The 14,681-nt window shown below is 38.2% G+C and overlaps 1 protein-coding gene across 1 annotated transcript in view; it reads right to left on the reverse strand.

Annotated features, from left to right (window-relative positions):
• Positions 1-14,681, reverse strand: part of CD109 (CD109 molecule) — an 83,533-nt gene that overhangs the window by 51,830 nt on the left and 17,022 nt on the right. The window contains exons 3-7 of the mRNA XM_056344387.1: positions 14,201-14,229; positions 10,353-10,583; positions 10,081-10,206; positions 1,256-1,295; positions 587-671 (exon numbers count right to left, since the gene is read on the reverse strand). Of these exons, the coding sequence (XP_056200362.1) occupies positions 587-671; positions 1,256-1,295; positions 10,081-10,206; positions 10,353-10,583; positions 14,201-14,229 (511 nt within the window). The remainder of the gene's footprint in view (positions 1-586; positions 672-1,255; positions 1,296-10,080; positions 10,207-10,352; positions 10,584-14,200; positions 14,230-14,681) is intronic.

Here is a 14,681-nt window from a genome sequence, read left to right on the forward strand (position 1 = left end):
TGTTTAGGTATTTGTTCAACTGAAAAATAAAGTATTATTTATACCATAGACTATATGAAGTCTCTTCTGAATTTCTCAAGAGTTTTTAGTTCTTCAACTACTTACAGGTATAGGTATTGTGATAGGCAGGAGAAGCCTGTACTTCAAATCTACAACGTGGATAAATTGGATCAAGAAGGATGCGCATAGACGTCTGCAAAATTTTCCAAGTGGTCTAATAAAATATAGTTACTGTACCTACAGACCTTGATGCAGTAAGTTGAAGAGCACCATAAAAGAGCGATAAGAACAAAAAAAATGCCTCAAAATATACATAGTAAGCAAAAGACTCACAAAATTTTCTGAATAAGGTAGCTCAGAATGTCCTGGCTATAGTCTAGAAATACCTTTACCAGACCAAAAAAGAACTTAACTAGAAGTATGAAAATCTATCTAACATCGTTATAACAAGTTCCAGTAAATAGAAATGGACGTTAGTCAAATAATTTTGACTGGAAGGTACGTTTTTAGCATTCTGAATATAATTCTTCACTTGACACAATTTTCTTAAAAGTGGGGGTGACAACGGTATCAATGATTTACTTACTTTGCAGTGACAACACCAGTTACATCTTCCTCTCTCAAAGAGTAGTATAATGGCATTGTTATCATAACATCAAATTTTGGTAAAACTGGGAAAAAAATTACAGAAAGCTTTAAATTCACACAAGTGATTGATTTATTTATTTTTAGTAACAAATGTAGAAGTGTAATATGATAAAGACTACTACAGTTTCTTAGAATTCCTTAGAATATAAGATAGATTTTTAACCCTGCCCTATGCATGCCCCAGACTGACTTGTTGTTGAAGGGAGAACAACAAACAACGTAACAGCAGCCTGTACACAAGCTTCTAAGACATGTAAGCTTCATGATCAGACATTATACAGATAATTTGGGATGAACACATTGTCTGCAAGATCCTGGAAAAACAGGGACAATAACTGCACCTCATAGGCTTAAGATAGGCATTTTAGAGACTGTATGACATCCAGACGGTACAGTAGTAAAACTACCAAAGATAAACAGGGCACCTGATAAGATGATATTTTTCCCAGGACACAGAATTAGTCTCAGAGAAGCAAGAGATTTGGAAATTTCTGGGGGTATTCAAAAGGTTCATGTTAAGGGAACTAGCTAAGGGAAGCTAGTTGAAATTAATGCAGAATCAACTACCAATTCTGGTCACTACTAAATGCCCTTAAGTAACACTTACCATATTCCATCACTTTAAATCTTTGATAATGAACTTGACCCTATTGAGAAAAAAAAATCATACAAGAAAATACATATAATTGTGGTTAGATTAGCAAGCTTAACGTACCTTCGAGGCCAAATCCCACCCATTTTAAAGGTAAATTACAATTTCTGACAGATGTGATTTTAAATCATGGCTCAGCCATTATCAGCTCCTGTTATGGAGCTCCTGTAGGAACCAGTAGTATGTATTTGAACCAGAGAAGGACACAGAAGCTCACATGTGGCAGACTGTTAAGTGAGAAGAGCTTGTGGAGCTTCCAATCTGCAGACATCTACATGTGCCTGGTTTCTGAATAAAAAAACAAATATCCAAGCTAGGTAGCATAAAACTACGTAGCATAAGTACTCAGTCGTCATGATGAACCATTAACTGACTTACCAGCAGTATGTTTACTAGCCCACTTAAAATTAACTCAAGTATACCTATACAAAAGAGAAACTCCTACAGTATCTACAGGACAAGACCATTTCAAAAGCATGTATAAACCTCAGTTTCTTCACTTACTCAAAAGGCAGCTAAAATTTTGTTACAGTCTACAGTACATACTTCAGCAGAGATATTCAGTTATATCTTCCTTTCTTGTTTATTTGTTAGTTAAAAATCGATGGAAGAAATAAACAACTATACAATACATTGTTACTTATATTCTCTTCTATTTTCCTATTTTTCTGATTTTTTTACTTATTTCCTTATTTTCCTCAGGAGGGTATCTGAAAGTATATTCTGGCATATCTTTGAGATATGGCACACCAGGCTATATATGGCACATTGTTGGGAAATTAATTTTAAAGGGTTTTTTCACTCTCTGAACATTAAAAATTCAGCAGATGTTTTTGTTCTTCGGTATAATCACAGTTGACAAAAAAGTCATGATAGTAAGCGGCATAAATTTTGCTTTCGGTTGTCTTACTCAATTGTTCTTCCTTGCTAAAGTGCAAGAAATTCAAACAGCACCAGGAGAGGTTTAAATTCAGTATTAGGAAAAAATTCACCAAAAGGGTTGTCAAGCAATGGAACAGGCTGCCCAGGGAAGTGGTTGAGTCACCATCCCTGGATGGTATTTAAAAGATGTGTAGATGTGGTGCTCAGGGACATGGTTTAGTGGTGGACTTGGCAGTGCTAGGTTTATGGTTGGACTCTATGATCTTAAAGGTCTTTTCCAACCTAAATGACTCTCATTCAGTGATTCTGAACAGGCATGTACATCATTTGTCTACAGACATATAACCCTCGTTCAACCATTTTTTTACAGCATCATACCAAAAGCTGCCATCAGCAGGGAAACATCATGACGTGATTTACAGCAGTGCCTAGAACTGGAGCTCTGAATCTCAGCTGATTTGTTTGATGCAGGGATTACACCAGAGCAATGATTTTCCAAGAGGAAAATCTGATCTAAATTGGGCCGGGAAAATAGTCTAAGAAACCAAAAGAATCTCCACTTCCCAAAGGACAGGAAGGGAGAGGCCTCTTTTGAAAGCTTGTTTTGCCTCTTCACTTAAGAGTCTTCTGGGAAATAAGGGAAAGATCAAGAAAGACAACAGTCTGTCGCTAAGAAGTGGCTGTTTTGGAAAGGTTAACATTATCAGCTCTGCTCAATTGCGTGATGAGGTTATGCTGATATAGAGCTCAGAAGTCTGATTACTTTGATTATTCCTGAGAACAGTGACACCACTACAAGTTATCACATGTGCTGGAGTATTTCAGCGAAGATGGTTTGAAACACAGGGCAAAGGAGATTGAATATGGATAACCAACCATCAGGTAGCATCAAAACATGTCAAATGGGAATGAGTGTCTGTGGCAAGAGGGGATGAACTGAGAGCTCCTATGGAAAAAACCGTAGGACCAGGATCCAAGGTGGAAACAATTATAACTGATCTCACTTACCTGATCAATGACTTTGCAAATTAAGCATCTCAGACCAAGCCCCTTAAACCTCTACTTACCGTATATTTATACTTTTCCTAGCAAAACATTTCTATCAAAGTAGAAATCAGATTGCTACAATTTCATTATTAAGTCACCAATCACCAGAATAATTGCTATATTTACATTCCTAGGTTTGAAAAGATATATGTAAAATCCGCTATTTTCACAACATTTGTGCAGATCATAATCCTTACAACAAAAAGTGCTAAATAATGGCATTGCAGCCCACAATCATTACTATCAGGTAATCTTAGGAACAGGTATCTTAGGAAAATGAGCTGTAGTGATTTTATCTCATGTTCTCTGCACATCTTTTATTTCCAATGATAAGTGTATATATATGTCACCCTTGCAGTTACACAAACCAAGAACAGAATGTTACTCCAGCTGGTAGGATGAAAAAGCATCTCCCTTGAAAATGAGATTTTGTTTCACTTGTTGACTTACCTTAGAAGTAAAAAAAAAAAATAAATAAATTAAACAAGTAATTAAAAGCTAGCAGAACTGTAAACAGTAGAAAACAAAGACAAAGATTAAAGTGAGAGTAGCATATTTGGCTTCGCTTTCTCTAAAATGACAACCTTAATGACAGAAAGCAAGCCATGCTTCACAGTGCAGGGAAATGAAAAGACCCTACTAGGTCATCCTGATGATTTGAACACCAAGCCAGATTTCCCGCTAACACACACTTTTCAGCCAAACTGGTTTGGAATAGGACAAGTAACAGCACTTCAACCACTCCACATCATTTTAGTTCCTCAGGGCAGGGCTGTCTCTCTGGCAAATATTGTTCAAATATTTTGGAGTGGAAGTTGTTAAACCAGTTTCCAGGAGTGGTGGCTTTTAAGACAAGCAGTTACACACACAACACGAGATACTTTTTCTTGAAGATAGGAAAACAACATCATGTCTATTCCACTTGTTTCCAGAGCTGCTTTATTCTAGTCCGTTTTGTCTTCCACGCCTTCTCCTGCTTCCTAAACACACTCACCCACACAGACTACTAGCATTTTGCTCTAAATCAGCATTTCTTAAAACTGCAGAACATCTGTTACATTCTGTGCACACTGCCCAGAGTATTAAGAAACAGTGCCAAAAAGATATCCTTAAGATATTGTGAATATTAACGAGCCTTTCTGCAGTTCAGCCTTAGATGCTGTGGATCCTGACATCTGAGAATCACTAACAACTGCAGTCCAGCTTTTGCTCTGCTGTGATGAGCAAATCTTGTTTGAAATCATTTGGGTCTAATCCGACAAGTGAGATCACAATAATTTTTCCACCCAGTTTTTTTCTTCTTCTTTGGCAAGCTAAAGTCCCTGAAACTAATCTGGTCTAGGTCCATTTTCTTATTTCTTTGACACCTACATGCGTCACAAGTTACAGCATCAGGAAAGACTCCAGGTGCGGTCTCAGGGCTTTGCCCTGAGGAAGCCAGCGCCGGCTGTATCCCCATGGCTGCACTGCCATCTCACGGCCCGCCTCAGAAAGACTCCTCCACCTCTGCTTTGCAGCTAAATACAACAGATTTTTATCTAGACGGAATTAACAGAAGCATTTCATGATCACTTTCGTGCTTTATGTTCAGAGGCAGGAAATAAACGCAGAAATAAAATTCTCTGTGAATTCCCAGACTCCTGTTTAAATCCACCAGCACAGTCTCCAGAAACTAAGCGGAGTCCCACCTGCATCAGCGGTATTCACGCGATCAGATCCTGATTAAATATTAGTGCTCATTTGCAAACTATTGAATACACAGCCAATTCCAAAGCTTTTTCATACAGTCTGATTTTGAAGGAAGGTGACACTTTTTTAAAGCAGTGATATATATAACCTCAAACTCAGCGCATCAAATGTGAAATCTGTAGCATCACAGAATTCACTGTGGATACGCTGTAATATACATAAAACCTCAAAAGTTAAAAAATTCAAAGTGTAAAGTATATCACCAACCCCAGTTGATTCTGAAAGTTGCTTTACAGCTGAAGCTTCTAAAAAGATATAATACTTTTCAAAAATCTTTCAGAAAGTCCTACTTGTACCTGAAAATTACTGCTTTTCAGTATTTGAACATAAATTTCCAAATAACAACTTCCATAAATTAGATTACAAAATGCCTTATAACTAGGAACAACTTCTGGTCAGAGATGCCTACTACTAACACTCAGCAACTAGAAGCCTTTCAGCAACAGTTTCCACAACAGGAAATATAAGATATCCAACTAAAATACAAGGTGGAGACTTGGGAACCAGACTGTAATTACTCTGTCTTGAGTTTTCTTGGAACAGCTGTACTAACACCTGAACTCTTAATAAAAAGTACTACAGGATGTTTAACAGAAGCAAGCAGCCAGAACCTGTTTTAAAACAGGATTCAGAGGCAGTACTTCCAGGAATCCAAACTCAGTACACTTGGGAACTGACCTGTAACCACTAGAAGGGAAAAGTTATTTACTGTCTTAACAGCGCTCTTCAAAGACAAGAGGGAAACCTGATACAGAAAGGCTGCACAGCCAACTGTTTAACTAGAAAGCTCACATCATGGCATCTGGATAGCCAAGTCATGGGGAGATCAGCCTGGGTTTGCCATCTGAAGATGTTCCTAAAGCCCTGAGTAGATCCCCAAGCTGCGATAGCAGTACTAGTTAAGGATAGGTAGGCATATCTCATAAAAATGCCAGGCATATACTAAGTATTCCTTAGCAGTAAATCCAAGTTCTCAGTGACCTCTGTTATCAGGAAGGGATTGGTGATTCTATGTAACTTTATACAAAACACAGTAAAAACCTGCACCTCCCTTGGATAGCAGAATAGCTGCAGAACAGCGAGGGATATCCAGGCAATAGCTAGGATTATCCATTTGGAGTGATCCAGGTCCCTCACTAGCTTTCACTGAATACCAACTAAAACTCCCCCACATCACCTATAAAGACATCCACACATCTTAAAACTCAAGCTGAATCCCATTCCATATGACCTTGTATTTCAAGGTATAAGCTCACTTGGAACTAAGAGAACCACAAAGAGTTTCCCATCAGGAAAGTTTTTTTCCTTTATTCTGCATGGTTTCTTGCAGATTTCATTAACCCAAAGGTACCACATGCTATCAGAAAAGAAAGTCTGTGAGATAACCCACTAGACACACCTAGTGTAACAGTGTGAATATTGCAATAGTTATTTAATAATCTCTGCATATGACAGCCTTATCCAATGCTACAGAAATAATACATACTGCTTTGTCATTATATTCAACATGGAATTGGAAAATTAAAGTAGAGCAGGTGTGAATGATGGAGGGAAAGGAGTTTGAAGGTAGATATAAGTTTCTATGTGTGGGAGTTGGCATTGCTATTTTATTCCCACAGGAATCCTTATAAGTGTTGTAAGGCTAGCCAGGTTTTTCTGGACCCCAAAGCCTACAACTTTTTTTTTTTTTTAATATAATATTCTGTTCTTTTTCTCCTCTATTTTAATTTTCAATTCCAAGAGTTTAATATCAGAAGGAACCATTTAGCCTGATCTCCTTTTACGCCAGGTTAGGTTACCCTAGTATTCAGCTACTCCAGCAATCTGCATTATTACAATGCATCTTCCAAAAAGACAATTATTCCTGGTGCTAAAACATCAAGTAACAGAGAAGCCCTCACTCCCATTTTTTTTGTTTGTTCCAGTGATTAAAGAGCCTCATCAATGAAAGATGTATACATGCCGAAGAATTTGTCTGGCTTCAATTTCTATTGGTTGGTTCATACTATGCTTTTCTCCACTAGATTAAAAAGCCTTTTAAAACCCATAACAGCACTCACAGACTGTAATCAATAAATCCATTCGTTCATTTGATCTCTTGATATATAGTCATCAGATGGGACTTCTGCAGTCTCCCACTGACGTGGCTAACTCTGTCATCAATTTATATTAGAAACACCCTGGGTGAGCATCAATTGCCCAAAAATCAATCCACCCTTTTTTGACAGACTTTACATACATTGCTGTTTTTCATTGGATTTTGTATAGTGAAAAGCTTTTAAAAAATCTGTTACATCAGTAAATCTACCTTAATAACAAATCCATAGTAGCCTTGAAGATTTTAACTCTTTATCAGTGGAATCCCAAATCACCTTTGTAGTCATTTTTCTCATGCCAGATGACAGCTCTATAGTTTCCCATGTTAACTCACTTACTCTTTCTGTTAAGGACATTCACCTTCTGATGGTCTTTTCAAATTTCCCCACACTGAGATTCACTTAACCACTCAAAATAATCACCCCTATTAAATGTTTCCATCTCTGCCACATAATTACTGTTTCCTCATGTTACTGGGCTCTGCCACCATTAGAATTTATTTTGTTTCTAGCAGAAATACTTTCATACTTCTATCAACCACCAAGTTTTCCTTGGGATCTTTATATTTCCTACAAATAAACAAGAGTCCAGACTTTCATTTCTATTGACAGCTATCTCCTAGTTCCTTTTTTTTCCATTTATTGTTTCTTGAATATTAACCATTTCTTCTGTAAACGAAAAAAATAATCACGCTCCTGTTCTGCTGAAGTTTATCTTTTCCCAAGCGAGCACTTCGCAAAATGTACCAAAAGCATTATGCTGTACTTTCCACCATGAATCATCTCCTGTAACAATGGTGAACAGAAAAAGATATCTAGAGTGATGAGCATCATCCCTGCCCCTGGATATTCTTCATACTGCTGGAGCACTTAGAACTTAAGAACCCCAAACACTCTATGTTAAAGCCCTACGTTTTCAAAACCTAATCCTAGGCAAAATTAGATTAAAATATGATAAAAGACAACCTGGGAAAGGTTGTACCCTGGTAGGTCTAACATGAAGGCCGATGTCCAGTCTTTGGCAGCAGCCAAGGTTCAGCACCTAGAGAACAGCATCAGCCAGGGTAGCCAGCAGTGACACTGTCAGCTCAAGCCTCAGGGCTTTCTAGTTAACAGTACTTAATAGAGTGTACTTCTGTGAATTTGTCCAGTCATCTTTTGATCCCACCTGAGTTTTCAGTCTTCACAACATCCACCAGTGCTGTGCCTCACAGTTCAATTACGCTGTTTTAATTATTTTGAAATTGCTCTTCATCTCCATCACCTCATGCCCTCTAGCTATGCATCAGGAGAAATAGTGAACAAAATATTCCCTATTTACTTTCTCCTCATTACTCATGGTTTGAGAGATACTCCCACCCTGTCATATGTTTTTCCCAGAGTCATTAACCTTCTACAGTAGTACTAAATGGCTAAAATTTAGAATACCATCAACTACAGTCCACTAAGATTTCACTTGTCTGTTTTCTCACAGCTGTTTCATTAGCCCAGAAGAATCTACAAAGCATTTTTCTTTCAATTTTACAATTTTCTTTTTCCTTGTCTTTTGGTTTTGTTTCAGGAGGGTGTGGCACTCATATTCAGAACGTAAAAAAAGCTGCTTCAATTCCTTCAGCGGCATCCTCCTGACTTCAGGATTACTCAAACCTTTGCAGAAAGTTTTTTTTGCCTGGCAAGCGAGCTATTGAAGGAGCCCAGCACTGTCACCAGCCTTTGTTCCCACATCTGAGCCACACTTCCCCACCTCCTGAAAAGCACCTGTGTAGCTGAGTGGGGCTGTGCTGTCAACCAGATCAATAAACCAGTCTTTCTGCGTTAGGCAAAGAAAAACACAGAGATGCTTTTCCGTCTGGGTCACTTCCCTGGCATGCTTTAGATCTCAGCCTTACTACAGCTGCCTCAGCATGACTGAGAAGCTATTGAATAGCAGCTCAGAGATGGGAAGGAGTGGCTGAGCACAGGGACAAGGGCAGGAACAACTTAAAACATCTTTCCTGTCAAGGACAATAGTAACGGCTCCACACCCACATGAGAATGTTTCCAAAAAATCCAGTCCTGACACTCACTGGAGCACCACCCTCACCTACCTCAGCCTATAGAAAACTATTGAGCATATAATGGTACTGGTAAATATTACTCCCAAGTAATACATGATCACATGAGTTTTTCTGGTTTCCACCCCATCATCTCTCTCATTAGAGAACATTAAGCAGCCCTGTTTGTACTTGCTAAATGTCTCTAACAGCCACTGCAAGCCAAGTCAGAAATGCAGTTCCCAAATTAAGGGCATTTAATGCAGGCTGAATAAACCTGACACAAAGTTTTGAACAGGTGAACCTCCAGTTCTTTTTGCAACATATTCCACAGTGTATGAGGAGTGTACAGCTGAAAGGACTGGACTGATAGAACTACTATCAACAGCAACGTGCAAACTAGATCATACTGGTTTTGTTATGCAACAGTTTTGCTTTACTATTTACCTTTTCTATCTTGCATAGTTAGTTCTTCCTCAGCAACTACTCAAGTCACCACGAACTGCTGAAACGCCCCTGAAACTAGGCAGGGATTTCTAAATAGTCTTTGATTCCACAACCCTTGAGACTAGCTGCACAGCAGGGCACAACAAATTTCTGTATATTCACTTATAAAATGAATGTAAGGGCATTTCACTTAAAAAAAAAAAAAGACTAGTAGTCTATAAGATCTTTATATTAATGTTAAAACCCTTCACTTTTTAAATAACTTTTGTACAGAATCAAAACACAGCACAGACCTTAGGATAAAATATGTATGCTTTTTTTATATCTTTCCTTATAGAACTACACACTAGTTAAAGTTTTGTGAGGTTTGCATAATATCCTGAGTTTGCCATGAGAGAAGGATTTCTTCATCTCATGGTCTATGTTTACTTCTGGTTTTGCTTCACAAAAGCAAACACAAACACAATTTTATTCACATTATCAGGAGAACTGAAATCTCTCTGGGATTGGCAATGTTAATACTCACATTCACTTCCACCTCTATGGACCAGTCTCCTAGCGGAGGGTTCATTGATAACTGAAATTTCCTGGAAACTATGCCCAAATCACCCTGCTCCATCAACCACTGCTGAATCAATTTCTTCCGAGGGTCCTAGGAAAAAAGTCAGGCTGCATATTAAATGTGAGCAGTCTTGCTAACAAGATTTAGGTAGCAATACATATGATCTCTATTTGTCACATAAAGTGGGAACATATGACAGATTTCTATGTATAACTTAGGTTCCTGCAGATACTTACTCGGATATATATATTCAGAGATGCTTTGTAAGGTTTGAGATCGGGGTAGACAGTGACAATCCGAAACATCACATCTTGTCCTGGTTTATACATAGATTTATCAGTCTGGATGAACACAGAGATGCTCTTTGACATGTACATCAAGCTGGTACGGTTAGAGAAGATGCGCCGGCCATCAGCATGGCCTTCCACCAGTAATTCATAACTCCCAGAAGCACTGTTCAAAGGCAACTAAAAAGACAATAGCGTTAACTATATTTAACTCTCTGTTAACTATCCAAATATTCTTGAAGATATTATTGTTCCAAAAACACTTGACATAAAGAACTGACATACTCCTGAACTTATCATTGTATGTAAATTCTGAAAAAAAGAGAGGACTTCATGGCTTTAAAATGTCATTTCAACAATTACCTGAAAATGTGTTAGCAGAAGCATCTTTTAACATATTTGCATCCGATTTTCAGTACTAATCAAGTTTCCAACAATCCAAGTATCTATGCACGCCACAGACTCACACACAGATTGCGCTCTATCTTTTCTTTTCATAGGTATTTAGAAATTTCTTGGGTTTGATTTTGCGGGCTAATATTTCTCTGACTTTATCACTTTTTGGTAATGAATTTTCCAGAAATGAAAGAGCTAAAGAAGCTATATGAGGGCAAGATAAGGACAGCAAGAAAACCTTGCACTTCTTTTTACAAGCTTGTGCTTCATGTCCTATGGGATAGAAAAATACTGAGAATGAAGATCTCGTGAGATGGGGTACTGTTTTTCAATAGAAAGCTCACTGCTTTTGTCTCATTTCAGTTTAGTGATTCATAATTATAGCACATATTGCGACTGATCTAGAAAGTAAAATAAGTATTCTTCCCAAAATATTAAGGAATAAAGGAAGAGACATTCTATATAGTTAACTTATTTAGGATAGACATTGAAGGCTCCTTCAGTGCCAGCAGTAAACACACATACCACTGGCAAGGAAATTTAGACCACGTAAGCTCAGAATACCCATGCACAGGTCTCCCTGTCTGTCTCCCTAGTGGGCAGAGGAAACAGAGCTCCTAACTCAGACGCATCAGTTCATTTCCTAAATTTAGGTGGGCGGAATCCCAGCCACGGAGGTTAAAACTCTTGAAGCAGAGCTGCTGCAGCACACGGCAATTTCACTCAAGCACAGCCTACACGGACAACGAAGGACCCCCAGGGACATCCCTGCCCAGATGCCTGCTTCTGTACTGCCGCGTGCTTAAGAGTGTCTCTTTGAAGAAGAAGGGTTTTAACACAATACACAGCTCGTTCCAACAAGTAGCCCTGCTAAAAAGCTTAAGAGTCACATGCTTCTGTTTGCAGTTACAACAGTAAATCTGGAGTAAAACCTCTGAAGTCAAGACAACTAAAACAGACAGGCTTGCATTTTTCAGCATAACATATGGAAACAAAGCACTCCTCTTGCACTGGTAATGAAAATTACAGCTGTTAACTCACCAGGCACAGCACTTCAAAAGTATCCTACCAAGCTCCATAATGAAAGGCTGTCATGCTGTCAAAACTAATTTTAAGAGCCCACAGTGAGGTAACAGAAATTCCCAAACAGGAAAAAATGTCACAGGATGACAAACGAAGGAGATGCAAATGTATCAAGTATTGTTTCCTTCTCTGTGTGTTTACCTATAAAGAGGAATCAACTCCAATGTCACCCCTCTCTGTTGACTCTGTTTTAGAAAACAAGCCAGGAAGGGGAAAAATAAACAGGCTCTTTTTTTCCACCCATAAGCAGGCGTATGATGACACAGGAAGAAGAGATTCCCCCTTTAAAATCTGGACTTATATAACTACATTTTAGGTGCAAAGGTCCACACTGAAATAGATCCTGCATTTTCTTCAACTGCAGGTTTTCGTATACACATTGCCAAGAACATATGATTCACATATTTCAACACTCTCCAAATTCCATGCCAAGTATTCTGGAATATATTAAATAGGAGGAAAACAGCCTTAGTTCCTGTATCTGTCAAATATTACCTAAAAATTAATTAATTTATGAATATTATCATTTATTAAAGAATGTGTAGTCCTTAAAATGCAGATAGGATACCCTACAAGAAGTCCAGGAAACATTATAAATATTCAAAATCAAAATGGGGGGAAAATAGGTTGTTTTGTCTCATCATAGTGGTGAATTGTGCTCTTACAGCATTATTTTAACATACTTGCAAGGACTGTCTTTGATTTCTTTGTAAGTCTGTAAATGCCATTTAGAGACCTCATATATTTTTATGTATCTTTTTCCTATCATGAAAAATGATAGACAGGATGGTTTGCTCCCTTGATTTTTATACTTTTTGTATTTCAAAAGATCTTTCCTTCCTGCAACATGGTGGCAAAACTGCCTGTTGTACCTTTCTTGATGTAAAAGCCAGAGGCAATGAAGTTGCTATTGCCACAGAAGTGAATTAGGACAGCTGAGGTGCAAAGTAGCCCACCTTCGGGTTCACACATCTATACAAACAGAAACTGCATATTTCATACAATAATGGTTAACTGCTTACCTCAGCCCCACCAACTCCTTCTCTAAAGGGTTGTTTTTCAACCCAAATATGAGCAAGACAGCTTTTAACAGTAGGCAGTAGGAACCTAATGTGAAAATATTTTAGTCAGTACATCCCCCAAGTGAACGGTATTACAATCTCCATTCTGGGACTCCTAATGTAAGAGAGAAAAAAGCCATCGCACATACTTCTAACCACACCAGCCACCATCACGAGCACTTCAGACAAGGAAGCTACTGTTTCCTCTGGAAATGATGACAGCTGAAATCAGACACTCATTACCCACCTTCTGCTACCAGCCAAATAGACTTGGGGCAAAACATAAATCTACTGTGGCTATACGAATGAAAAAGCATCTGATTATTAAAAAGTGAGTCAGTTTTCATCACTTCAGATAGCGGAAAGAGAGGGAGGAAATCACCTCACTTAGTTTTAGGTGCTTTAACACTTTAAGACCTGGCCAGATTATATTAAGGAACTTGTTAATTTAATCTTTTTAAAAAAAAAAAAAACAAAACCTGCATTTTGTTGATTTACAGTTTGTATAGATGCATTTCAACCTAGTAGTCTTCATAATGTTGAGCTGCTTATTATCACCGATTACCCATCAATCAAACATTTCCAGATTATTTCATCGGATATACAGTTTGAGATCAGAATTAAAACCCACTGGATTTAGGGATACTCAAGATTTCCAAATGTTTAAAAAAATAAAGATTTTGGTAAAACTTTTTTTCTGACACAAATACATCATTTTCACAAATACATGGATCGGGTTTTCAAGATTATCATCCAGGATTATAAATTCAGGACTCATAGTGAACACACAATTCAGTATTACACATTTTATTGACCAATTAGCTTATTACGTACTTTCACTGAACATGCATTTCTGAATCCTTAAGAAGACTATATATAAATACATTTTTTTATTTTCGTATTTCTAAAGTATTGGTTTGCACAATTCTTTCAGCTCTTATCAGCCTTCATGGTGTGTCTGAGAGACGTAGGTATCTGCCAGTCAAAAAAAAATCCACAAAGTAAAGCTCTGTGTGCAAGTTTTATCAGCTTGTGCTGATGCTGGAAATTAGCTCCCACATACTGTAATTACTTCTAACAAGTTGCAGAGCACTTCATCTGAAAACTCCTTGGCTTCCTGATCAATAAATATGCTCATCTGAGAATGTGAAAAGAGCTACAATCACATACAAAGTACATCATCTTATCGACACCAACTGAGGAAAAGTTAGAGAGTCAACAATTTATAAGGAAGGAGGAAAGGGAAGAAATACTTACTGCTGGAAGAACAAGAGTCCCAAAGGAATCTGAATGAAAAAGAAGAAATACCACACTGTCAGAAACCTTATAAAAACTTACCAAAACATCAGCATTATCAGGTTAATTAAAAGAGCAGTGCTGCTCCCCCGTTCCCACACTGCCCATAATCGCCATTGGACAACCGAATTACCTTGACGCACCTACTCTGCAGCTCAGGGCACATGGACTGTCCAGCCAACACACATGCAATGGCTGTGACCAGCTGGCGGCATGCACATGCTTACCGGCCAGCTGATAGCTGCCAAACACCGTCCGAACGTGAAACTAAAAAAATACACAGCCTACAGCAACCGCTGTATTAGTCAGTATTGACACAGTGTTTATACTTCATTCAGCCTCTCATTCCCTGCATTTACTCCTCCCAAGTCTGCCAAGGCCCCTGCCATCCACCACCGGGTTATGGGATATGCAGCCCACCTCCACAGATACATGAAGGACT

This window comes from Falco biarmicus, chromosome 6 (genome assembly GCF_023638135.1).
Source record: "Falco biarmicus isolate bFalBia1 chromosome 6, bFalBia1.pri, whole genome shotgun sequence".
Lineage (NCBI taxonomy): Eukaryota > Metazoa > Chordata > Aves > Falconiformes > Falconidae > Falco > Falco biarmicus.